Consider the following 24,984-nt stretch of genomic DNA (forward strand, 5'->3'; position numbering starts at 1 on the left):
GACTGACATTCCATGTTGATATGGTTTTTATTCAGGGTGTAAACACTTGCGATTTTTCAACCCTCTTCTCACACTTTCGTAGTAGCTTTACTGATCATTAAAACAGGAAGAGCGAAATATATGCTTTGATCTGAAGAATCCAAAGGATTTTCAAATTAATTAGGTTATTCCTAGTAAGAAAGAGTCTTACCTCCTACTTGCTTGCAAAAGTGGTATTTTCATTTAGCAGTTGACCGAAATCATCCCACAGTCTGAGGAACTACCAGGCTAGAAGAGTCTTCTGAGGCCTTTGAGTAGTTCCAGGTCAAAATGCTAAGAAGTTCTGAATAGTGCATCTGAGTCAATGGTGAATAGTGCATCTGGTAAGCAAACTATGAAACATAAGGCATCTCTCTCTCGGGAAATAGCAAGAAAAACTTCTAGCTCTACTGAATTCCTCACATATAAGAAAATTCACTGAACAGTGACATGTTCCCTCATAGCTCAGATGGAAAGGCAAAAGAGAAACAAGTTGCTTTTCTTGCTCTGCCTTTCTTTCGCATTACTGTAAACTTAACTCCTGATCCAATTTTGGAGTTGAGTGGTAAAACTTAACACTCTGAACCATTTGATATTGCACTGGATGCCTCACATGGCTTAGCCATTCCAACATACAAACTCTGTCTCTCTGGAATTATGACTTTTAGTGTCTCTCTTCAAGTAAGGTCCATCCAGGTCCTCATGTCTTAGTGGATCTGATGACATACTGTCTCATGTTCTAGTGCAGTTAGCAGAAGAAAGCTATTACAGGACTTTGGAGAATCCTCTTCTACCAACCAAGAAATAGAGCTTGCATTCTCAAGAATTTAACACTTTTGACTAGTAAAAGAAATTTTCTCATGAATAGCAACAAGTTTTCTAAGATGGAAAGTGAGAGAGTTGAATCGAGTTCTTCACACACGTAAGCATGTGATTGAGCTGTAAGGACTCTAATATTTTCTGAAATGCAATTATGTTCCTTCTGACTCTATGGATGAGAGTTCTACAAGTGGAGAAGCACTGCAGGATATAAACTGTTGGTATGAGATGTTCTTAGAAAGTCCTCTTGGCATGCTAATCTGTTCTCACAGGGTTGCTGGTTGCTTACAGAATCCTTTAGTTTAATTTTATTTAGTTTTGTCTACAAGTACAGAATGATCTTTCCACAGTAATGGAGAGTTAAACATAGGCTCAGATAACAGGTCATACAATTATTTTAGGAAATTGTAATTCTTGTAGCATCAAGCTCAGTGCATTGATTGAAAACGGAATACAGGTGACTTTCATTAGAATCCTAGCACAGAAATAGTCTAAGTGAATTTCCTCTGCCTTGTATACAGTTCCCTTACAAAATTCGTATAACAACCACCAGTTCTTCCTAGCCATGAAGGACTGCTAGCAAACTGATTTTGAGTTAAGAATGTGAATCTTAACAAAATAATCTACATACCATTTTACCATAGTCTATCTATAACATTATGAAAAATAGGTAGAATAAGTGAGGTCAGTTGACCAAAGAAGTGATTACACTGATCTTGAAGCATGAATATACTATTCAAATAAAGCTTAATGGTGCGTGCCAAACTCAAAAAAAAAATATATATATATATATTCACATACGGAAGTAGACAGATAGATAGATAGAAACATATACACACATGAAATCCTTACCAAAATAGAGTATCAATGAAAAATACTATTTTTTTTCTTGGTATTTTGTGAATAACTGTTTAGTTGATGGACACCTACACTAGAACTTCCTCCTGAAATCTAATTAATTTTTCCAGTAATTGTAGCACAAAGCAGGAAGAGGAAGAAGTAGTAACTGGTTGAAGTTGGCAGGGATTTCTGGAACTCATGTGGTCCAAATCCCCAGCCCAAGGAAGGCCACATAGAACTAGTTGCCCAGGATTGCTTTTCGTATTGCCAAGGAAGGAGACTCCACAGGCTCTTTGGGCAACCTGTTCTAGTGTTCCATTGCCCTTACAACAACAAAAAAAAAACCAAAAAAACATTTTCTGACTTTCAGACAGAACCTCCTGTGCTTCAGTTTGTGTCCACTGCCTCATCCTTTCACAGGACACTGCTGAAAACTGCCTGGCTCTGTCTTCTTTGCACCCTTTCTTCAGGTATTTATATACATTCCCGAGCCTTCTCTTCTCTTGCATAAACAGTCCCAGCACCAGAAAGCTGTATTAACGTTTAATCAAATTACAAAACATTCAGGCTGATCATATTCCCCTCTATTATTAATGCCACATTTACAGTAATCGGTAAACCCGACATAAATTGCCAACAATGACAATGAAAAACTAATTTTAGATACATTTTTTAACTTACCTCAAAAAGGTAATCTCCTAGATATTGCCAAGGGTAGTATCGAGCCTCAGACAGACATTTTGTGTTTTGCATAGGAAAAAAATTATTGTTGATGAATATATGGGTTATATTGCGCTCTGCATTTTGAGATGAACATATGGTTGCCTTTCCAGCTTGAAGAACTCTAAACAAACACATTTGGAAAGATTTACTGCATTATATTAATACTGCCTAAACCTACATTATCAGTCACAAACTACAAGCATGTAAGTGCAAGAGAATAAGGGTTCTAGATGTAGGACATTGCCCAGCCTCCATCAGGAGGATAAAAGGGTGCTTAATAGTCTTCAAAAAAGTAAAGCACTTAACCAGACATACTTCTCTTCACAATTTAACACAATTAATTAAAATCAATGTACATCTCCTACATAACTGATGGAAAACTTTACCTGTGCACTTTTTCAAAGATCAAATTCGATGACAGCAGCTATAATTTATTGCATTATGTCCCCCACAATGACAATGGTCTTTCAATTAAGTTTTACAACAAAGTGGTTTACTGCAAAAAAATAGCAAAGCGGTGTACTGCTTTTCTGAACTACAACATGGTATTTTCATAATGCAAATACGCTTTTGGACTGCACTGTGGAGTCATTTACAGCATTTGGTTCTGTCCAATGTCATATGCAGAAAACAGATTTGTCTTTGGGCCACCATTGCATGCAAAAGTTCACCCAGGGGCAACTTCCAGAGTTGTACTGTTGCAACTATCCCTCTCTTTTAGAAAGCATGCCAGACAAAAAAAAAGGTGGAAGAAATAAGGTCTCTTGATGTGCTGGATATACGTGGCGTTTTTATGTAAAAAAGAATGATGAAAAAGTATGTAAAAAGAAAATTATGTTTATCTCACACACCTATCCAACAGCCAGACAATAAAGGCAGGGAAAGCACAGAAAGGGGAAAAAAAGGCACAGTGTTGTAAATATTAGAGAAAAATAAATCTTTCCCCAAAACTACAGTGGCTTTTATGACTGAAAACAGTACTTGCTGGAGACAAAAAACATCTACCTTTCAGTGTTTTCTGACCGAGTAAAAGGATGCCCACATTGATGAATGGGAAACAGTCTGGAAAAAGAGATTCCTTCCACAAAACTCCCAGTTCAACTGTCTTGCTGATGTAGTCCCTGTTAAAGGTTACTTCTATTGCGAACAGAGTTGTGCAAGACGGCATTTCAATACTGTTATGACAAAGATCTGCATAAGCAGTTTTTACAAAAAACCAGCATTTTTCACAAGTGTAACACAATGACTGCATCCTTCTACAAGACAGCAGATAGTAAACTCTTCTGCTCAGCCAAGAAAATAGCATACTTAGAAAGCCTTCGGTTGGCAAAATCAGAGGTTGGTAACTTCAGCTACACCTCACTTTGTCTTTATGAACTGCAGACGGAGAGGCATTCTGCGATGCATGTGCAGCCCTGGACCACGACCAACCAGACAAACTGCACTTCCCTTCATGCCTGTGCATCTGTGGCACTCCCAGACCAGAGAAGTACTCCTGACTAACCGGGATTTCAACAGAGGAGAGTAGGATAGGATCTGCTCCTGAAATGAGTGCACAGCACTAAAAAGAGCGTCAGAGGATGTTTTTTACTGTACCAGAAGCAAACATTACTTATCATGCTCTGTGTGTGATTCAATGTAGTATATAAACCATGGAATCCAAATGTGAAGGAAGAGTATGGGGAAAAAAAAAATTCCCAGAATTCCTGCACTTCAGTTGTTTTCCTTTCCTCCGTTTTTCCTTTATACGTTTCTCCTTTCCATTCTGAACTATCTGTATTTACATCACATCAGAAACATCTGTTACAGTAGAAATTAGGTCTTCAGAACTACAAGAAGCTGTTGAATACATATGACACAAAAAAAACTATCAGGTCAGTCACAGTGTGGCCCGGATCCCTAACACACAGTTGACAGCTGGCTCAGGTCACCCACACAAGTGAAATAAAGTATCCTGTTGCAGCTATTATTTGAATGTAACATCCACACAAATTAGACAATTACCCATAAAAAACTTAAGCCTATGTATCTTGCCTCATGAAAAAAGTTTCTGTAAGCAGCTCATTTAAGATGCAAACATATGCAAATGTGTGTTATTTTTGACAAGATACTAAAAGAAAGAAAGAAAGAAAAGCAGTGATGTAAAAGATTTAAAGTAATTTTATTATAATAAGTATGGCAGGATATTAATGAAAACAATTCAGAATTTGAAGAGCGGGAGGTTATTATGGACCAAATTAACTGGGATGGAAGAACAAAAACGTGTTCAACCATACAATAAGTGTTCCATCGTTCATTATTTAAGCTGTAAGACATATCCTCCTACCTTCTAATAGACGCCATTCGTTTATCACCTTCCTTAACAAGGAGGACAACTTTCCATCTGTGGAAGGCCCCTGGAGCACTAGAGTGTGTCAGTTCTTCGCGCCATCTTTTAGGTGCAGATTGCATTTGAGGTGAATAATGGGTGTCTTTTTCAATTTCATATCCCCATTCGTACGTTGTTTCATCAAGCCATCTGCCACTTTCGGCACTATTAATTATGTACTCCTTAGTTAGTATCCACTTTCCTAAAAAGCAAATGAACTGTCAACCACAAAAGATTTTTTGTGCAGACAAATGGCAATCAACTGAAGATCTAACATAAAATTAACTTCAACCTTTCTTGTGCAAATAAAAGCTACAATTATAAGTACCATTTTAAAAACTTCTTCCTACTACAAGACTTCTCCTCTTCACACTTTAGAATCGGAAATCTCACAATGCCACTGAAAATCGTTTTGTCTTCTTTTAATGATGAAGTACCTTTTTACCCTTCCTAGATAAAATACTTGTCTATCTCCTCAAAAGTCCGCAAATGGATTTTTTCAGCTTCCCAGATTTTATTCTTATGACTTCCACAAAACCTTGCTTAACCCTTTAATATCATTTGACACTTTTACAAATGTACTAAAATGCAGTAAACTGAAAAAATGTTTTACCACCAATGATTAAAAAGAGGAACGAAGGCTTTAGCATGTAAGCTGTTTCTTTTATACCTTCTTAATATTACTTGCACTGCAAGTGTAGTGAATACCAATATTAGGGGAATACAGTTTAGACTTTTGTCTTTCCTCTTTCTTCTTTTCACATCCTTTTCTCTCATCCCTTGGCTCCACCTCCTCCGCCTCTCTGCTTTCATCTTCCGCATGTATGCTTTTGATACTGTAAGTAATGATCTTCCCCTTTTTCTCTGTCTCTCTCTTCTTACAGGTTCAGGTCAAGAGCTGTGGTTAGTACCCTGCTCCTGTATTGAAACACTACCTACAGAAGATACTGTAAGAGAAATTGACTTGAATTGTGTGAACCTAATTGGTTTCACAGAACAGCAGGGTTGACTGGCAAAATGTCTCAGTGCAGGAGCACAGATGGTACTTCTACATAACCTAGCATAGGTACCAGTAGACTTATGACTGGAAAAGGTACGCTGTGCACAACCTGTATGTTAAAATCACTTTCATTTCAAAGTTTCCACCTCAAAACTTCTGTCAGCTAGGAAGTCCATGAAGACTGGCATTCTTGTTAGTGTTTCTGTTCAGCTCTAGGGAGTTCTAAATGGGTTTAAACATGATCTTTTACACTTACTTGGGAAAAACTGCACTAGGAACGAACACATTCTCTCTGCCATCAAGGAAAAGAACAATGATTATGTAAAAACAGCAGCTCTCCCACGATTAAAAAGTACTAGATGGTATTGGGGAAGATTTGCAAGTATAGAAACATGACAGTTCTGCATTGCCATGTGGACAGTACATATATCATTTCCACTCAGTTCAAGAAAACATCTCCAGATTTTTTAAATCCCGAAAAGTAAGAAAATGTTAACTCAAAGGTTTATAACAGGTAAAATGAAGTGCTATGCCACAAATCTATCTGCATTTTAATATTGTTTCCCCAATGGAAATTTTTGGTCTATTTCATTTTTTATTAGAGTGCAATCAGAATTTCACATTAGTACAAGCAATCATCTGTGTATATATATATACACACATACCACTAAATTCTAGCAGCGACAGATGATTGAAAATGCCTGCTAATATGGCCCATAGGTACACATATGAAATCAAGAAATTTACTTATCTCTGTTACCCTTAATCTACGTTTAGTTATTTCTGTCTGTTATCTTATAAATTTAAGATTAGGCATCCTAAAAAATTACTTTAACACTTCGGTAATCTAGAGAAAATAAAGATCATGTTTAACCAGTTAACAGAGTGGTATTGTGAAATGTCTTAACTCGGCAAGATTTTCTAAACTCATTGTGAAATCCTCCCAGGTAATCTCTCTATAAAGAAATATTAAAATAGAAAATTGTCATTCTAAAAGCCTTTTGGTTGCTTATGTATGGGATTTGAGCATCAGGCCCGAGGTAAAAGAAAAGCAAGAGGAAAGACTAGAGGCTTCTGTCAGGATGGCAAAAGCCTGGAATTTTCTCTTGCTGCATACACAGGAACTTACAGACAGTGACCTCTACCAGTGAATGCTGTGTGTGAATTTGGTGTCAAAAATCCATGCTGACTACAGGTGCCCATACTCTCTCTGTCCCCTTTTTAAGCAATCCATTTTTAAGCGCCCATATCATCTGGATATGACTTCATGATCTAACTAACATATAACAAAAATTCCTGCTTGGGAACAGATGCAAATCAAATAAAGGAAGATGGCAGGAATATCATTTAGGAAAAATTCTAAAGCAGAAAGAAGTACGTCAGAACTTGAACATCATACTATGTTAAAAGTCAAGGTAATGGAACAAGAATGAGGGTTCATAAGACAGTTCATTTACAAAACAAAAACAGGTAACGAGAAACCTTTTAAGGGTCCTTTCGAATCCTATGTTACAAACCTATGAAATTTTACAGCAACCCTTTTACTCACCAGCAGCACAGGCAGCTAAGAACTTTTCACTCTTGCATAGCTTTTTTGCTATAAGATGTGTACAATTTCTGTATTTCTAATAAAACAAAAACAAAACAACACACTTGTATCACTTGAAACAGTTTAACTTCCTTGGCTATTTATACTCAACTCTAAAATACTGCACAGTCCTTTACTTTAAGACTCGAATTTTTTCTTTCTGCTCTAACCATCAGGTACTTTACTGAACAATACCTTAGTATCTAAAAAAACACAGTCCAGTTTGAACAGCCATTCGACTAGGGCCTTTTTCTCTCCTTTTTTAAACCCAGTTAACTGGATTATCCGTTTCTGGCCATCACTTGCCATCTGTTAAAAGAAAAACGAAAAGAAAACGTTAACAGACAAAATACGCATCGAGAAACGTTGCCTGCATGATCTTACTAGCACTTCCTACTTGTTTCCCGAGGGAAACACACCACGAGTAATCAGCACTACCGGACGGCGACACACGGCCCTTGCAGCTATCACCGCCTGCCAGGCAGGACACCGGTAACGGCGCAGGCCAGAGACCCCCGGCACAGCGGCCTGCACCAGGCCGAGCCCCCCGGGGCGGCACGGCGGAACCCACATGCCCGGGGGCGGGAGGCTGCGCCGTCCAAGCCTCTGCCCCGCTGCCAAGCAGGCCCCGGCAGGTGCGGGGGGGGGGGCTCCCACCGTCCTCCGTGAAGAGGAAGTCGCCCTCCCTCAGGGCGAGCCCCACACGAAACAGCCACGGAGGTGCGGCGGGCTCGCCACCGGTCCTGGGCGGGGGCCGCGGGGAGGGATCCGTCAGCCCCTCTGCGGCGGGGGGGAGCCCGCTGCGCTCACGTACACAGGCCATTGGGGCTGCGGGAGGGAGAGCGGCGTGGCGGCCGCGTTCTCTCCCTCGGGCCGGGCCGGGCCGGGCCGGGCGCTGCGCCCTGCGTTCGACACCCCGCGCGTTCCCGCCTTCCCCCCGCCCCGCCCCCGGATGTGGCGGCGCGGCCGTTCCGGCCCGTTGTCACTGACGCTCCGCGGTCGCCGGGGCTGTCGGCACGGAGCCGCGGGGGGAGCCCGGCCGGGTAAGTGGCGCCGGCGGGGCTGCCCTTCCCCTCGCCTTACCGTGCGGCCGGGCCTCGGCGCCGAGCGGGACAGCGCTGAGTGCCGCTGCGAGCCGCCACGGAGCCCCGGGTTCCCCGCGGCCGCCTCCACCTCCCCTCCGCGGGGCGGCCGCGGCAGCGCCGGGTGTTGCGCAGTTCCGCGGCTCCCCGGGCGGCGGCGGCGGCGCCTACGGGCCGAGTGGCTGGTGGGTGCCCGCCCCCGCGGCGGGAGGGCGGTGCCGGCGCCCCTCTGAGGCGGCCCCGCCGGAGCGGCGCTGCGGGCTCAGCTTTGCGCTTCTGCGCGGGGCGGGAAGGGGAGGGGCAGGTCTGCCCTCAGGCCGAGGGGAAGCGGGTCTCGGGCTGGGGTGAGGCGGGCGGAAGGCCGGGGGCGTGTGGCGGAGAGCCGAGCGGGGAAGCACGACGGCGCCGCCTCGGAATCTCTGGAAAATCACCATTTCTGTTGCTCAGCAGAGTTAAGAGTGGAAAGCAGTTTGGTAGGGGTGTGTGCTGGAAGACGGAAGAGACCTTGCTGAGCAGAGGACGCTGACAGAGGAACCAGGTGGAGTTCGATGTAGGTTCAGGTTGAAGTGTCTCCCCCCCTGAAACAGGCTGTGAGAGTCAGGATAGGGACCGGGGATTTCTGATCCTCGGTACCCTTTTCTCTGTATCTCAGAGAAACTTTCTAAATCTCTTGTGCCACATGATGGCTGATCCTCAGGGAAGATGACCAGGTGCTGCTACAGCCAGATAATCGAGCCACATATTTTGGTGAAGAGATTCCTGCCCCGCTGATCAAGTTGGTACTGACTCTTCATTACTGAAGTCAGTGTTTGATTTTTTTAAATTGCAAAGCAACATGAAAAAGTCAAAATAATACTCAGATTGTACCTCAAGCACTCAATTTAGAATGTAGAAATGCCAAGATTATGATTGTGAAACTTTATTTTGATCCCTTGTGTATTTGGGTATGAGTTTTGGGTTGATTCCTGTGTCATGTAATACGCCAAATGGACAATGCACAAGAAATCTGTTAGTGCTTTAAGATGAATAAAATCAGCTTTGTAGAACGCTTTCTTTTTTATTCCTTTTTTATACATTTGGAGAGTAGAAGGCACACATCCCAATTCAAGCAAAAAAAAAGATGATTGAATTGCTACTCTCCCCTTCTGTAAAATTCTTATGTAATAGTGGACATCATTTTGTACTCAGTGAGGTAGCAGTTACATATTTCAGACCTGTAGACTGAGATACATACGGCAAAACTTTCACAAGTGCTGAGTATTTGTCACTGCAGCTTAGATCAATAGAAGCAATGCTTAGAACTCAACAGTGCTACAAAACATAGGTAATCCTGTGGAAAGAAAACCAAAACCACCTAGCTTCAGACATCTAAGATTTCCAGCTTATTGGACACTTGGTTTTTCTGAGTTTCCCAAATATCAAAATGGAAAAATAGTTCTGCTGGGGCTCAGATGAGTTTTGCGCTGCTGTTCATAAGGTATTCTCGTACCCTTAATGCTTACTGAAGTTTTTCCTATCTTCTGTTTCCTTAACATTGCAGCTATATTTCGGTACACAAGCATGAGGAATTAGCCATCAACAACCTCTGTCATTAGTTTTTGATATAAGTGGCACTGTAAAATTTAAACATCTACTTGAATATTCAGTGTTAAACAGCTGTATTTATTGCTTGCGTTTCTTGATTGACAGTGAAGATTAGTTGCATTTTCTATATTGTACCTGTTGCACCTTTACACCTTTGCTATTGTCAGCACCATGAAGGTATTAATTTTAATTCTTGTAATAGGAGTGCAGAAAATCTGAAAACTGTTTGTTTTATAAAATGTAATCTAAAGTTTAGACCACACTTAATCTATTGTCCCTAAATATTTTCTTTTCGTGGTCAAACTTTATCTTTTTTAAAAACTAGAAACACAGTTTATATGAATAATTCTGAGTGTATTTGCTTTGGTAAAGCTGAAATAAATGTTTGGATTAATATTTATTAAAGTTAACAATTTGATTCTTATTAACTGCTACTAACTACTAAGTCACTAATAGCAGGTTTACCCCACAAGGCTCTTAACAGGCTCTTAACATGCTGGAGAAGTCTTCAGCATATAGTACCATAACTTTCAGCACACAAGACTGTAAACTAGCTACTAGCAAAGAATTTGCATACTTAGAAGTTGCATACTTATATGATGACCATTTGTTACCTTTGAGAATTAAATATTTTCTAGGGTTTTTGTTTGGTTTTCCTTGTCTCTGGCATATAAAAGATGTGGAATCAAAATAACTGAGACCTCAAACATTTAACTTTAAAATACATTGTCACTGAAGTATAGCTTTAAGAAATTGAGAACATGTTTTTACCTTCATTTTAATGACATCTGATAAGTTGGGATTTCACTTATTCTCTCTATCAATTTTTCATAATAAGCCTAAAATATTTTATTCTTTTCCATCCTTGTTGTGATCTCATTATCGTAGCTAGATATCTCTTAATTCATTATGGTTCTTTCTCATTTACAGGGGTTAATATTAGGTCTTATAGGTCTAGGAAGCAGTCTTTTTAATTGGCATAATTTTCAGTACCTTGGGTTTCTTTGTTCTTTTGATGTGTTTGTCAAATATATGGTTCAGTTGCTCAGTATTACAAACTACATTATAAACTATATTTAAGCTGTTTATCACTGCATTTTAGATGGGTATCCATTTTTCCACTTTCTCTTCTACAGTATATGTCTTACCTTCTATAAAAATTCAGAAGTGATTTTCAGTGCCCCACAAATGGCATTTCACTTATAAAATTTCTATTGACATTTTAATGACTATCAAGAATGGCTGTACAGCTCCCATGTCCTCAGTCCTTTAGGAAGCCAAGATCAGAGAAATACGTTTCCTTTTACTCTTTCACAAAAAGAGTTTACTTACAGTGTTTCAGGTGCCCACCTCTTTTGGACTTATGTAACTGCTTCTTTCTTAATTTTATTTTCATAGAGGCAAAGAAAGGGAGAAATTTCATTTTCATTCCACTGTTCTACCTTTCTACTTCATGCTTTTTGTTTCCTTTATCTTCTACAAATAATTGTATTACCGCCTTGAAATTTCACTTTTTACATTTTTGCACAGATAGCTATTTTACTTCATATAATATGTGCAGTTGTCAGGCCTCATTGGTATTGCTGTGATCCATGTGGTCACTGTTGAACCTTGTCTTTAAATCTCAACCTGTTTGTGCAAGCCCCAACCATTTATCCTTCACTTTGTAACTTAGAGTTTGGGTTTGGGGTGGGTTGTTTTGCATTTTTAGTCCCTCACTAGCCTTTTGACTTTCTACTTTGAAAATTATATGTAATTTCTTGAAGTAGTTGTGATAGTGATACAATCCATGCATAAACATCTCTTCCATTGTGAAATATGATCTGACAGATTTTTTTTATCTACTGGAAGACACTTTGCATTGTGTGCTTAAAATATTTGCCATTATGCAAATAATTTTGTCAATCAACTGATTAACTATTTCAGAGTTTAAAAAATTGTTCATTAGAGATTTTTTCTTCTGTTGCCTCAACATAAGGTATGTATACATGTTTAAGCAGTATTATTTAACAAAACAAAAATCACAATGCCATACGCAAATTTTTATCAAACATTTAGTAATCACAGCTTTGTAAAAAAACACAGAAGCTATACTGAAAAGTCAGTCATAAAAGCTAAAATAGTGTGAAGTGTCTGAACACTGCCTTCAAGTGGAGAAAAATCTAACTTTGTGCCCTGTTTTAAGGCCATTTTGTAAGTCTGTCTTCAGTACAAAGCACTGACTCTGGCTTTTTCGAAACAGTGAAGGAATTAAAATTTTCTTCTATAATGATAACAGATTACAAGAATTAGAAATAATATAAACATAAATCCACAGAATCTAGAATAAATTCTTAATAATAATTGTTCTTCTATAAAGTACCTGTAGTTTCTTTCATGAGCTGATGAATATAGGAATGGCAGAACAAGCATTGTGAAAATTGTTGCTTTTCTTCCACCCTTACTATGTAAACTCTCAGTTATCCTAACTTTGTACTTCTGTTTAAAAACATCTTCATGGTCTTTTCAGGAGGTATAATTTGTGTTTCTTCTGTGTAACTGTTTTTCTTACATAGAAAATTTCTTTTTCTGATCGTTGTAAGCTCAGCCTGTCTTCTATATCCTTGCATTTATCTGCCCTTCTGCCAACTCACATTCCATTAATGTATGTTAATGAATCAGTGTTGAGGGACACTTAGGGACGGTGTTCAGCATTTTGTTCAATAACTCTTCTGTAAATGATGCCAAGCTGTATATTTTATGTGTATTAGTTCACTCATTAATGAGTTAGTGAACTGCACTTCATTAGTGCACTTTCAGTCACTCATGACTTCGAAAAAGGTTTTGTTTGTTTCTTTGTTCTTTCTTTTAAAATATTGGTAGTGAAATGGTTTCATTTTGCATTTAATACTTACCTTTCCTACCACATAAAGTTCAAGTTGTCTTTGCCTGACACGCGTTAGTCCCCGGCTGCTTGGGCCTTCTTTCTTAATCATATTACTGTTCTCCTGCCCTGACCTAAATCGGATGTACCTGCCTGGAATACTTAATTGACCTAATTCCCCCTCTGACCTTCTAATATTTTCTCATACGTAGGAGATCCATTCTGATGTGATCAGCAAGTTTTCCTTCATCAAAGTCCTTTCACTTTTTTTTTTTTTGAGAATCTGCATAAGCTAATTCAGATTGTGTTTGTAGCTTTATATTTTATTTTTTGGGTATGTTTTAAAATGCATTTTCTTTGTCTTTTGTGTGCTATTCTTCTGTAAGTAACTGCAGTCAGAATGGTGAATGTGTATAACAGTAGCAGAAATTACACATTTTTCTTAGTAATTGTATGTTGTTAAATAGCAATGTATATACTCAGAATATTCCAGAACGGATTCTTCTCTGCAATAACCCCCCTTTCTCCCCCGTTTTATTTCTTATTAGGCAACTGCCAATAGCATGACTGATGCTGATAAACATGAACCTTGACTCCCAGACATTAGAAAATGAAGTTAGATATGATGTAACCAGTGGGGTAACGTGTTGCATGTACACTTTTTACCTTCTCTGCTGTTTGCTGTACATGACGTTGGTACAGAGGGCAGGCAAAAGGTGTAGATGGTTGTGAATGGAAGGAGAGAAGTAGAAAACTACTAAATTAGAAAATAGAAAACTACTACAAGAAGTTAGGAGAAAGTATGGCAATAAATTGTAATAGGGAGGATAATGAAGGTACAACAAGAGCAAGCCAGTATCAGAATATCCTACAGCATATTATAGTTCTATGTATTTTGTCAATATATAACTGCAAGATTATATAAAATTGTGACATACAATGTCACATGTCTGATGACATAGATTTGGTACTTAAGGCGAGGTTGAAAGAGTATCATAGCAGTTCCTTGTAACTGTTCAGTGTTCCCTTAAATTGAGGTGGAACCCCTGTCATCATCAGATCTTGCAGATGATTATTGTATTCTTACAGCTTTGTTTGTCAGCCATCCCTAAGAATTCCAGGTCATGGTGGAAGGTGAGCTTACCCTGGGATATCAGCATCTCTTTAGTGTTTCATGAAAATTGCAGTAGAAGCATTCAGTACTAAAATAAAGTGTTCATTGGTGTTTTGAATTTTTTTTATTTTATCAGAAATCATGCTCTACTAGATTCAAAAAGCAGACAGCATTTACCAAAGAATAAATCCAACATTAACTGTCAGAGTAATAGCAAAAAAATAGATCATATTAATGTGGTAACCTATTGCCATAGAAAAGTGGGTTTCTCTTCAGGTAGGCTTTGAGGTATGTTCCAATACAAAATAAGCTGAACATCCATAATTTTTATTTTTCTCACCGAGCCTTGTGAAGAATTCATTTGGACGAACAAGAAATTTTGCTTACTGACTGACAGTTTCCCATCACACTTGTGGATTAAGAGGAGTGGAGTTTTGTTATTGTGCGCATTACTGTGTCGTTCTTCTTGGGTTTGATGTACCCAGATATAAGACATCTAAGTCGTTCTCCCATCCAGTGATACCACTCTATGCTATGAGGGAAATGTCTCAAGGAAAGGGACAGCAATGTCCTTTTGTGATCTGTAGTCCCAGGAGCTTTATAAGGATTGGTGATGCCCTCCAAAAAGCTTCCTGAAAATAACCTAAGGATTGCAGAAAAAGTGGCTGGATCTTTTGCAGAAGGGGTGCTTTGGCAGTCACTTATGCATGGAAGAATAAAAGACTTCCTTTGAAGCAATGACATAGATAAATTCTCTCCATCTTTTCTTCCACTTTCCCAATGAAGCAATGACATTTATTAGTGTAGAAGGTTTTTGCTGTCAGCGGCTTCTCCCATCTGGAGTGCCACTATTGACAGAAGGGCTGTATGGTTAGCAGTGTTATTGCTCATAAAGATCATCAGTAAGGGCTGAAGTAAGAGCAGGACTGAAATCCCTGACTGGGAACAGAATATCTTTCCAGGAAATGTTGGGCAGCACGAGCTTGCTTTGGGAAGGCATTATGGGCTCTTCTATAGAAGCATAAATTCTCTAAGGATTCCAGCCCTGTTCCTTTCCTTTTCCCGCCTCCCCACTCCCAGCAGCATCCTCAAAGATTTATTAGGCAGACCGGAGTAGAATTTAGGTACACAAAGTCTTCCTTCCCTGTTTTTTAGAGGTAAACAGAAGCCCCCTTCACAGAATCTAAGAAATTAAAAGAAGAGTTGCTAGTGGCAGCAGTCAATAGGATATGGATCTTTTCAGTAATAAGAATGTTGTAAGTGGAATGGTTCTGAATTCAGGTTGCTAAAGGAGTCTGGGAACAGGAGGCCTTTGAGGTGTATCTCCTGGAGTGGAGATACCACCGTACTTTTGTCCATCTGCAGCTAACTCTTCCCATGTTTTGATGGCAGAAGGCTTAAACAAATATGACTGTTCCACTCATGGGATTGTAAAGACAGTAGGGTAGGAGAGAGAACAAAACGGAAAAAGCAGGATGAGGATTAATGGGGAGACTAATTAGGAGAATTGCAAGTGTAGCATATTGGACATACATGATGTAAATCTTCTGAGGTAAATGGTAGATGCTGATTGAAACATGGTAAATTAATCTGTCAGGTTTTAGTTTAAACATTTAGAGTTGCTTGCAGAAGCTGATTTGCTGCAATCTGTGTAGGCATAAAATAGACCTTGGTGAATTATTTTCAGAGGTGTTTCCATATTTTAGTTACTCATATGCCCATTTTTTTCTAAGCAAAACGTCCACCTCTTAAATTTTCAGGGTAAGTGTTATACTGGAATGAGCTTATCTCTGCAAGAGACAATATAGAATTAATCTGAGACACCACATCTAGTTAAAAACGTGTATGTGTATGTGTACATGTGTCTGTATAGGAATATATAGGATGGTACTATGTGCTATACACGGGCTTTTCCTGAACAAGGCAAAATTCTTGCCTAATCCAGCTAATTCATTACAAAATACTTTACAGAGTATAGACATATTGAAGTATGATTATACTGTCTATGCAAAACCTTCTATGTTTTTTTTAATGGATACATTTGGGTCACTTTATAAGGAATTAAATGGAAAAATATGTTACAGAAAGAGTCCTTGATTAAGAATCTTTGACTTTTTCCCCAGTTTCCCTGTATTCAGTGTAGTTTAGATTTTTCCTGAATACGTGATTAGTGGAATTTAACCATATCTGTTATATTTAGTCATCAAAAGCATTCTTTTTCACTTTATTTTTTCATCAGTTTGGTGAAGCTCCTGCACTGTAATTTGGGTTTTGAAGACCACAGTGTTAGAAGGACTTCATTCATACTGGGCTGAGAAAAATTTTCATGTTCTCACAGGCAATGATATTCTAAGATGGAGTTTGATCCGGTTTTGACTAGTTATATATCTTTTATCTGTTGGAAGGCTGCTCAAGGAATTCACCACTCTGATGGGCCATGCTTCAAATGCCAGCTTAACTTTATTTATGGACCTTTTTATAGCCTTTAGTTCCTATACCAATATTGGTCTCTACCTAAAAGTCTGAGTAATATAGTTAGCAATTCTTCCTTTTATAACTAAATATGTCAGCTAGCTGTCAGCTGTGTGATGTGCCTGATCTTCTCTCTTGCAGAATTCAATTTGATACTAAATCCAAGTCATCTGAATAGCAATGCAAAATGCTGCCAGAATGTTGCTCTGTTGTATTTTGTTGTTTCCTTTTCTCTTAATTTTTAAATTTTATGTTTGATAAAGCTGAAACTATACATTGTTACTTAATTTTATTTCTCATTAGGTAATATAGGTGAAATAATCAGTGTGAATGTTTCTGCTTACAATTTCAGTTTTAGCAAATACGCTACTTATTTAACTTGTCCAAACATGTTGAAGGTATTGAATTTTAAGGCAAAAACATTCACAGTCTGGAGAGGGAACACAGGCAAGTTCAGTCAAAAGGGAAAAGAAGAATAATTTATAAAAGGAACTGTAGATAATGATGCCATCCAGTTGTTTTAAAGTGCATCTATCTCACCTCTAATGAATTAGATTTGTCAACAGCATATGTTTTATGCACTACTTCTAATGAAGTGGCATACCAGCACTACAGTGTACTTTGAGGTTTATTCCATCAAAGCTTTTTGCTGTCGTAAAGTAGACCTTTTTAAATAATAGATACTAAAAACTACATTTAAATAACATTAAGGTTGTGACACAAACACCAAATGACAAACTTCAGGCAATTCAAAGTTAGGGCTGACAACTTGTCATTAACTTGCATTGTTGCTTTTTAAAGAAGAAGCACAATTGCATGATTTAAGGATTGAATGTCAGACTAACTTTAAATTTCTTGGCTTTTGTGAGCTGGAGTTACAACCTTACTGTCATTTTTTATATAGTTTTTTGCATAGCCTCTGTTTTCAGAAAACTAGTAGAAGCAGTGGGAAAAGTAAAGGCTTTGTTGTCCTTGTTCTTAATTTAAAATACAGATGTGAAAGTACTGGGCAAAGAACAGGGACTATCCCATTATCAAACTTACATGCGGTTCTTTTAAACTTCCTTGCTCTTGTCTTTGCTGATTCTTCTACAGAACTTCTGAGTTATAGGAACTTTAATCCTGGGGTACTTTTGCTAAAATCCTGGAAAGTGCTGAGTTCCTAATTATTTTCCACATAAAGAACCACTTTCTTTTTAATAAACAGTACTGAATAAAACAAGAGTTTAATACATGTAGAAAGCCTTGTAAATATGTTTTTAATTACTTAAAATGTTGTGAAACAAAAACAGGTGAACAGGATAGCTCCTGTTATCTCTTACATATGCTTTCCCATTTTGTTGCTGTTAAGCATGGAACTTTGTATTCAGGTATGTTAGCGCGCATGTGTAAAAATCCTTTCAGTTCCTCTGTAGATACAATTTCTCAAGGTCTGTAAGTCTAATGCATGCAATCTATAATTTTCATCATAGTTTTGTCAATTTAATCTACCATAAACTGGCACTGCTGCCAAGTGGGGAGGCCTGCAACAGCCGCTCACTGCAGTCACCTACGCTATGCCACCATCAGTGTTCATACAGCTGCCTGGTAAACAGGCATAAATGGGCTTGTACAGGGTAAGTGGCTGGTACAGAAGGATGGTAGGATGTTTTTGCTGAGCTAGTTTTTAGCTACCTGATTTGATTAATTATACACAATGACTACTGACTGCAGCAGTCAATCTTGAGTCCTTTTAATACAATCCCAGAATCCCAGCCTGGTTTGGGTGGGCAGGGACCTCACAGCCCATCCAGTGCCACCCCTGCCATGGGCAGGCACACCCTCCACTAGCCCAGGTTGCCCAAAGCCCCATCCAACCTGGCCTTGAACACTGCCAGGGAGCCAGGGGCAGCCACAGCTTCTCTGGGCACCCTCTGCCAGGGCCTCAGCACCCTCATTGTAAAGAATTTCTTCTTACTATCTAACCTAAGTCTACCCTGTTTTAGTTTAAAACCATTGCCCCTTGCCCTGTCACTACAGGCCCTAGTGAAATGTCTCTTCCCATCTTGCTTGTAAGCCCCCTTTATGTATGAAATATTAATCTCAAACTTCTATGGCTTCTGTTTTCTAAGTTGCTTGTTCTACAAGTGGGTGACCACAAAGTAGATTATTCTCAATGAAACTACTGTGCTATGTGGACCTTGGCTAAGCATTTCTTAGAGCTGCCATATGCTGTTTTGACAGATTCTGTGGCCTTCTAATTTCCCATCCTGTACATATCTTCCCTCCATTGGTTTTATACCTTTGGAACAATGAAATCAAGTGCTGTGTAGCACTATGGTTTGTATAACAAGTATCAACAGAAATGGAGGCTCCTAAAGTTAAAACTTTTATTTTTAACATTTTGAACTTGGACTATTATTTACCAGTTGGAATTAAGAAGCGTACTGTCTTATTGTATTTATACAATACCAATTATGATTTTTATCTGTGAAAGTGTTAGTTCCTGAAATACTACCTACTAGTAATTTTACTGCCTTCTTTTTACATAGGATCACTGATGAACTATTAACTGAATATTGTGCATAGTCCCTAAAACTGAAACCAAGAAGATTTAAGTTACAGAGAGAACATACTGTCTGACGGTATGTATTTATGTAAATTGTATATTGATATGTTCTGAAATGGACTTGCTATACACTATAAAGGCTTAAAAAATTCTGTGTTGTTAGATGATGAGACCTGTGATGTTTATAGCAAAGTGCTTGTTGCTACTAATCAAAAATATATATGAATTTTTATTGATTGGAGAAAATGTAGGAGATGCTACATTTACATTTAGGAGGTTTTAAATAGTTCTAAGCAAGCTTTATTTGGATTAGCCATTTTATAAATTCTTATCTCTTTACAATAGCTATAAAAAATGACTAGCTGTTCTAACTATTAAGAAATGGATAGGTATTAACTTTGGATTAATGTAATTTTGTAAGAAGTCTGAATAAGGTATCTCTTTGTAGTAAGGACTTACATGGTTATTGTAGAAGCTAATTTAGAGCACTGTTTTTGAAATGCGTATTGTAATTTGCAGCATTTACTTACGTGCAGTCCCTAATATCTATTACATTAGGAGCAGAATACAGTCTGTTCTGTAATGTACAGAAACTCTAATAACCTCTCTTGAGCCTGTGAAGAAAGAGATAGAAAATGCAGCCTATCTCTCAAGCTGATTGTACTGAGGAAAGAAATTCAGACAATCTATTTCTCTCCACTCTTTTTAGTGCATTGCCATTAGTGCACAATCGCACGAAAGTCTAACTTGAATAAAAATTCGAAATCATTCCAAGAAAAAGTGATTTAGGGAGCTATATTATCCAGTAGTACAGATAAAAAAGCGAATTATTTGAAATACGAATAGTAGGCTCTACAATGTTTTTGGTTCTTGACATGTCATTTGACCGGGACCATGTGAGTTATATCAGGTAACGCAGATGGAGCAGGTGGTGGGGAATACAGCCCACTTGGTTCTTATCCCTGGTGCACACTGTGATAGAAGAAAACAATGGAAGAATCATTCCAGTCTGCCTTGATATTAAAAATCACACTATTGGTTCAATGGTACTCCATGATACACACTTGCAAAGCAATAAGCTTTTGATTCTCTTATTTGGAACAAACTTAAAGTTTCTGAATAATGTCCAGCTCCAAAGATTAACATCAGGCAGGATATTGTGGTGTCAGTTATTACCAGCTTATCTAGGAAAAATATGTTGTTTCAGTAAATGCTCCCTCTCTCTTGTATCCCTGAACTCTTTCTTCATTACTCAGAATACATACTATTAATCACTTTTCTCATTGGATATTTTGTTTGCACTTGTAACATCTTCCACGCTGTTTACTGGTGGTGTATCAGTGAAGGGAATCTTGGGTTGGGACCACCTGCTGTTGGCTGGGTCACAACAAGCGTAATGTGTCTTACAGATTAATAGAATGGAGTGGAAACTCCAAGGTTCACCATAGAACTCTTACATAAAAATAGATTTGGTCATGACTCATGCTTCTGAAGGCTATTCTGGTAGAGTTGTTACCATATTCAGTTTGGGACAGTTAAATTAAAAAATATATAGACTGAACCTTAAAAATTTGATTGTAATGTAAGTTTCCAGCTGGAATCTTACATGGTTTATTTAACTTTACAAAAGTTGTAAAATGTTACAAAATTAATATACGGAAAAAGAAATTTGCTAAAATGTTAATGTGACCCTCGAAAAAAGTTTTTGCTCCTTTTTCCTTAGTCTGTGATGTTCCCCTCTCTTTCTGTCTAGAAACTTTAAATATAGTCTTCCTTACAAAAAAAAAAAATCTGTAATTTTCAGTCCAGTTTTGTTCTGAAGCAAAAGATTTATTTCCTGGGATCGGTAAGTAGTGCACATTGTTTACACTGTAGTTCCACTTCTTGGCTGGTTGCACAACTCATTCGAGTCTTGTAATTATGTAAGAAATAACACAGTGTGTGGTGTTTACTTGTAAGATATTTATGAACACTTGCCTTCTTAATCATGAAACCAAAGGCTAAGTGCTTTCTGCACTAGAGAATTTAATGTAATATCTTTTTACAGTAGTTGCTTAAGATGATAGGGAGGAGGAACCCCTTTCTGCATCACAAATCAGCTGATTGTCTTTCCTTTTTACGCAGTCATTTATGGCCTGGTCTGGTTCCAAAGAAAGATTTGTTTGCCCCGTGTGAATGCATGTTGGTATGATTCCCTCTCCCACTTTTTAACACTATTCCCTCTATGATATTTTGAAGTAGTATTCTTCAGACAGCATCGTCCCAAAAGAGATGGTAGAATGTATTAGAGTTCTCCATGAGTATTCTTGAGTCATACTCACGTGGCATTTCTATGGCATATACAGACTAACAGTATAGAGGTAAATGAACTGCACCATGAAGTACAAGGTGTTTCTTTCATGAGCTGACAGCTGCAGGACTCTTAGTTGTCCACTGATGAGGAGCTTCAGGCTGGAGTGGGAGGGTATAGTTTAAGAGATCTTTAAGAAGAAGGAAATTCCTTTCTCTGTAACTACTCCTTTCCTTTCTTTCTTCTTCAGTAGCAATGGAAAGGTATTGTGGATAAATATTCTTCAAAAGTGCCGCTTAGTTATGCATTATTTTTGCTTTTCTAGCATCATAGTTTTGATGACTGGACCTTCCTACCAAGGAAGAAAGATGTAACATTGATGATGTAAGTTATGAAGTGAGACAAAACTGTATCAAAATACAGAGAGGATGCTCTGGGAAAATAAAGGCTACCTCTGAGCAACTAGTTGAAAGAATCATTTATATATGGCTTATGAAGTAGTAAGAAGTTCCTGTCTTAAAAAAAAAGAAACTCTAAAACAAAATCTAGCTTCCCTAATAGTTGCAGAACTACAAACCAGTTAGACACAAGGTTTAGTTTTGTACAATTATTTTGATTACCGTTAAGTAGATGTGGTGTAGACATACTTTCATATCGGTCAGTATATTTGTACTTTAATGTACTGTTATACAGGTGTCTCTCGGGTCTCCTACTTCCATTGTGTTTGGTAGTGCTTAAACCCCAAATGATATATAATCTATGCTTTTTAAATGCATAAAGTTAGTTGGTATCAGTTATGAGTTCTGCTCTGGAGTCAAACTGATAGTTAACTGTAAGTCGACATAGTCAAGACTAAGGACTTCACTTAGAGAGGCTTTGTCATAGTTTAACCAGGCTGGCAGCTGAAACAGCCACACAGCCATTCGCTCATGCCCCCCCTCCAAGTGGGAAGGGGGAGAGAATTGAAAATGGGAAAAAAAGTAAAACTCATGGGTTGAGATAGAGACAGTTTAATAGAACAGAAAAGGAAGATGATGATAATGATAATAACAACAACAATAATAATAACAATAATAGAGTATACCACAGAACTGATGCACAGCACTATTTGTCACCACCTGAATCTGATGCTCAGCCAGTTCCCGAGCTGCCCCACCTCCCAGCCAACCCCCCAGTTCTATATGGAGCATGGCGCCATATGGTATGGAATATCTCTTCGGTCAGTCTGGGTCAGCTGTCCCAGCCGTGTCCCCTCCCAGCTTCTTGCGTGCCCCCCACCTTCTCATTGGCAGGGCAGGATGAGAAGCTGAAGCATCCTTGACTACTTGGCAGCAACTAAAATATTAGTGTGTTACCAACATTATTCTCATCCTCAGTCCAACACACAGCACTATAACTGCTGCTAGGAAGAAAATTAATTCTATCCCTGTGGAACCAGGACAGGCTTAAATCAATGTCATAGAATCACAGTCTTCTGTCAGTGTTTTATCATAGAATTCCAGCCTGGTTTGGGTGGGCAGGGACCTCCCAGCCCACCCAGTGCCACCCCTGCCATGGGCAGGGATAACCCCCACTAGCCCAGGTTGCCCAAAGCCCCATCCAACCTGGCCTTGAACACTGCCAGGGAGCCAGGGGCAGCCACAGCTTCTCTGGGCAACCTGTGCCAGGGCCTCAGCACCCTCACAGGGAAGGAGTTCTGCCTCCCATCCCATCTCCATCTCCCGTCCTGCAGCTTCAGGCCATTCCCCTTGGCCTGTCACTCCCTGCCCTTGGCACCAGCCCCTCTCCAGCTTTCCTGGAGCCCCTGCAGGGACTGGAAGGGGCTCTAAGGTCTCCCCACAGCCTTCTCTTCTCTTCTCTTCTCTTCTCTTCTCTTCTCTTCTCTTCTCTTCTCTTCTCTTCTCTTCTCTTCTCTTCTCTTCTCTTCTCTTCTCTTCTCTTCTCTTCTCTTCTCTTCTCTTCTCTTCTCTTCTCTTCTCTTCTCTTCTCTTCTCTTCTCTTCTCTCTTCTCTTCTCTTCTCTTCTCTTCTCTTCTCTTCTCTTCTCTTCTCTTCTCTTCTCTTCTCTTCTCTTCTCTTCTCTTCTCTTCTCTTCTCTTCTCTTCTCTTCTCTTCTCTTCTCTTCTCTTCTCTTCTCTTCTCCTCTCCTCTCCTCTCCTCTCCTCTCCTCTCCTCTCCTCTCCTCTCCTCTCCTCTCCTCTTCTCTTCCTCTTCTTCTCCTCTTCTCTTCTTCTCCTCTCCTCTCTCCTCTCTCTTCTCTCTTCTCTCTCTTTTTTAGCATAAAAACACACATACAGGTCCAATCTGATGCAGACCTGTGGTAGAATCAGTATCCTCCTGAGTTTCAAAATTGTGCTTTGGCTAGCAGTGCTAGAGGAGAAAAATACTGTAAGCTGTTAAAACTGTTCCTCTTTACTAGGAAGGAAAACAAAATAAAAAGGCAAGCACGAGGATGTCTGGCCATGAAGATGAGTGATCATAGAGAACCAGTTGCCGTCCCAAACTGTTATAAGAACAGTAAAATGCTGCTGTATTAGTAGAAAGCATGTGGAGCTCTAAACACCACCTGGGCATATACCTCTGCATTTCGTAATGATTTCATGAATTCCTCAATGATAGGCTTTTATTGTTTTGGTATATTCTGACTAGTTACAAAAGAATCTTTTAAAATAGCTTTCATTAGTCTTAAATTAGGTCTGTGTATGGGACAGGCAATTTCAGGTATTTAAACAAGTATTTTACATGAAGTGTGGCAAGCATCTTGGGTAGTTGTCTTTTTATATAACTAGTTAACACTTCAAAACCTGACTGCAACTTTAAGTCAAAATACTAAGAAGCAGTAGACTTCCAGATGATTAGAGAGACTGTTGTGTCTATGTGAAGAAAATATTTTATATAAAAATGTATTATGCTTTGATTAATCCACATAAACTTCAAATAGAATGCTAATTATACAATACTGTGCCTCATCAGAAAAATCAATTACTTTTAAACTGATATATGTGAAGCAGCGAGTTATGTTATCAAGCTTACTTTGAAGACAAGCCAACAGAGAGGAAAATGATTATCGATCACATTCTTTTGCGGAAGCTTATTTGCCTTGAACATACTTCCTGTTGTCAAATGCTAACCTTTCTTAGACTGTCGCTGATGTAGCTGAATATAGCGTTGTCCTCCTTGAAATTCTGATTTATATTAGATGCTAGCAGCAACAATTTGGTCAATCTTAGAAATGTAAAATGATCTTGAAACAGATCCTATGAGATCTAGTAAATTGAAATTATTTGTATGATTTTTTTCTTAATTCAGTTAGTTTATGACATGCAATCCTCACCCTTTGCAAGCAATTTTTTCTTTGACTTGAATGCGCTGGCTTCTTTGAACACAATTACAGTTGTTGGTTTGCTAATCCTGTGAGTCAATCTACACTAAACAAGAAGCTTATATCAAACCCTTGGCAGCTTCAGTGAAAATTAAAAAGCATGCTTTACTGTAGAGATTGTCAAGAGTGGAAATAATATTTGTCCAGTTGGACAGCTTGCTTTTGTAGTCGCTAAATGAAAGTTGAGATTCTGTCTCTTCCTTGAAAGCATCTGTGTCAAGAAGGTAATTTGGACTGTTTGTGGTTTGACAGGGATTATTAAAATCAGATGAAGTGAAGGGAGGGAAGGGTGAG

At 38.8% G+C, this 24,984-nt stretch overlaps 2 protein-coding genes across 6 annotated transcripts in view; one reads left to right on the forward strand and one right to left on the reverse strand.

Annotated features, from left to right (window-relative positions):
* Positions 1 to 8,680, reverse strand: part of SLF1 (SMC5/6 complex localization factor 1) — a 38,359-nt gene extending 29,679 nt beyond the window's left edge. The window contains exons 1-5 of one of the 2 annotated variants that reach the window (XM_075739326.1): positions 8,440 to 8,680; positions 7,552 to 7,665; positions 7,318 to 7,393; positions 4,727 to 4,970; positions 2,359 to 2,521 (exon numbers count right to left, since the gene is read on the reverse strand). In XM_075739326.1, coding sequence (XP_075595441.1) covers positions 2,359 to 2,521; positions 4,727 to 4,970; positions 7,318 to 7,393; positions 7,552 to 7,665 — 597 coding nt within the window. In that variant the 5' untranslated portion in view covers positions 8,440 to 8,680. The remainder of the gene's footprint in view (positions 1 to 2,358; positions 2,522 to 4,726; positions 4,971 to 7,317; positions 7,394 to 7,551; positions 7,666 to 8,439) is intronic. The other variant, XM_075739325.1, reaches the window with a different exon arrangement.
* The window catches only part of KIAA0825 (KIAA0825 ortholog), a 252,971-nt gene continuing 236,265 nt past the window's right edge, over positions 8,279 to 24,984 (forward strand). For 2 of the 4 annotated variants that reach the window (XM_075739321.1, XM_075739324.1), the window contains exons 1-3: positions 8,279 to 8,399; positions 8,889 to 8,988; positions 19,003 to 19,095. The gene's annotated coding sequence lies outside the window, so the exon portion shown is untranslated. Of the gene's footprint in view, positions 8,400 to 8,885; positions 8,989 to 19,002; positions 19,096 to 24,984 lie in introns of all 4 variants that reach the window. The other 2 variants (XM_075739322.1, XM_075739323.1) reach the window with 2 other exon arrangements.

Source organism: Balearica regulorum, chromosome Z (assembly GCF_011004875.1).
Source record: "Balearica regulorum gibbericeps isolate bBalReg1 chromosome Z, bBalReg1.pri, whole genome shotgun sequence".
NCBI classification, from domain to species: domain Eukaryota; kingdom Metazoa; phylum Chordata; class Aves; order Gruiformes; family Gruidae; genus Balearica; species Balearica regulorum.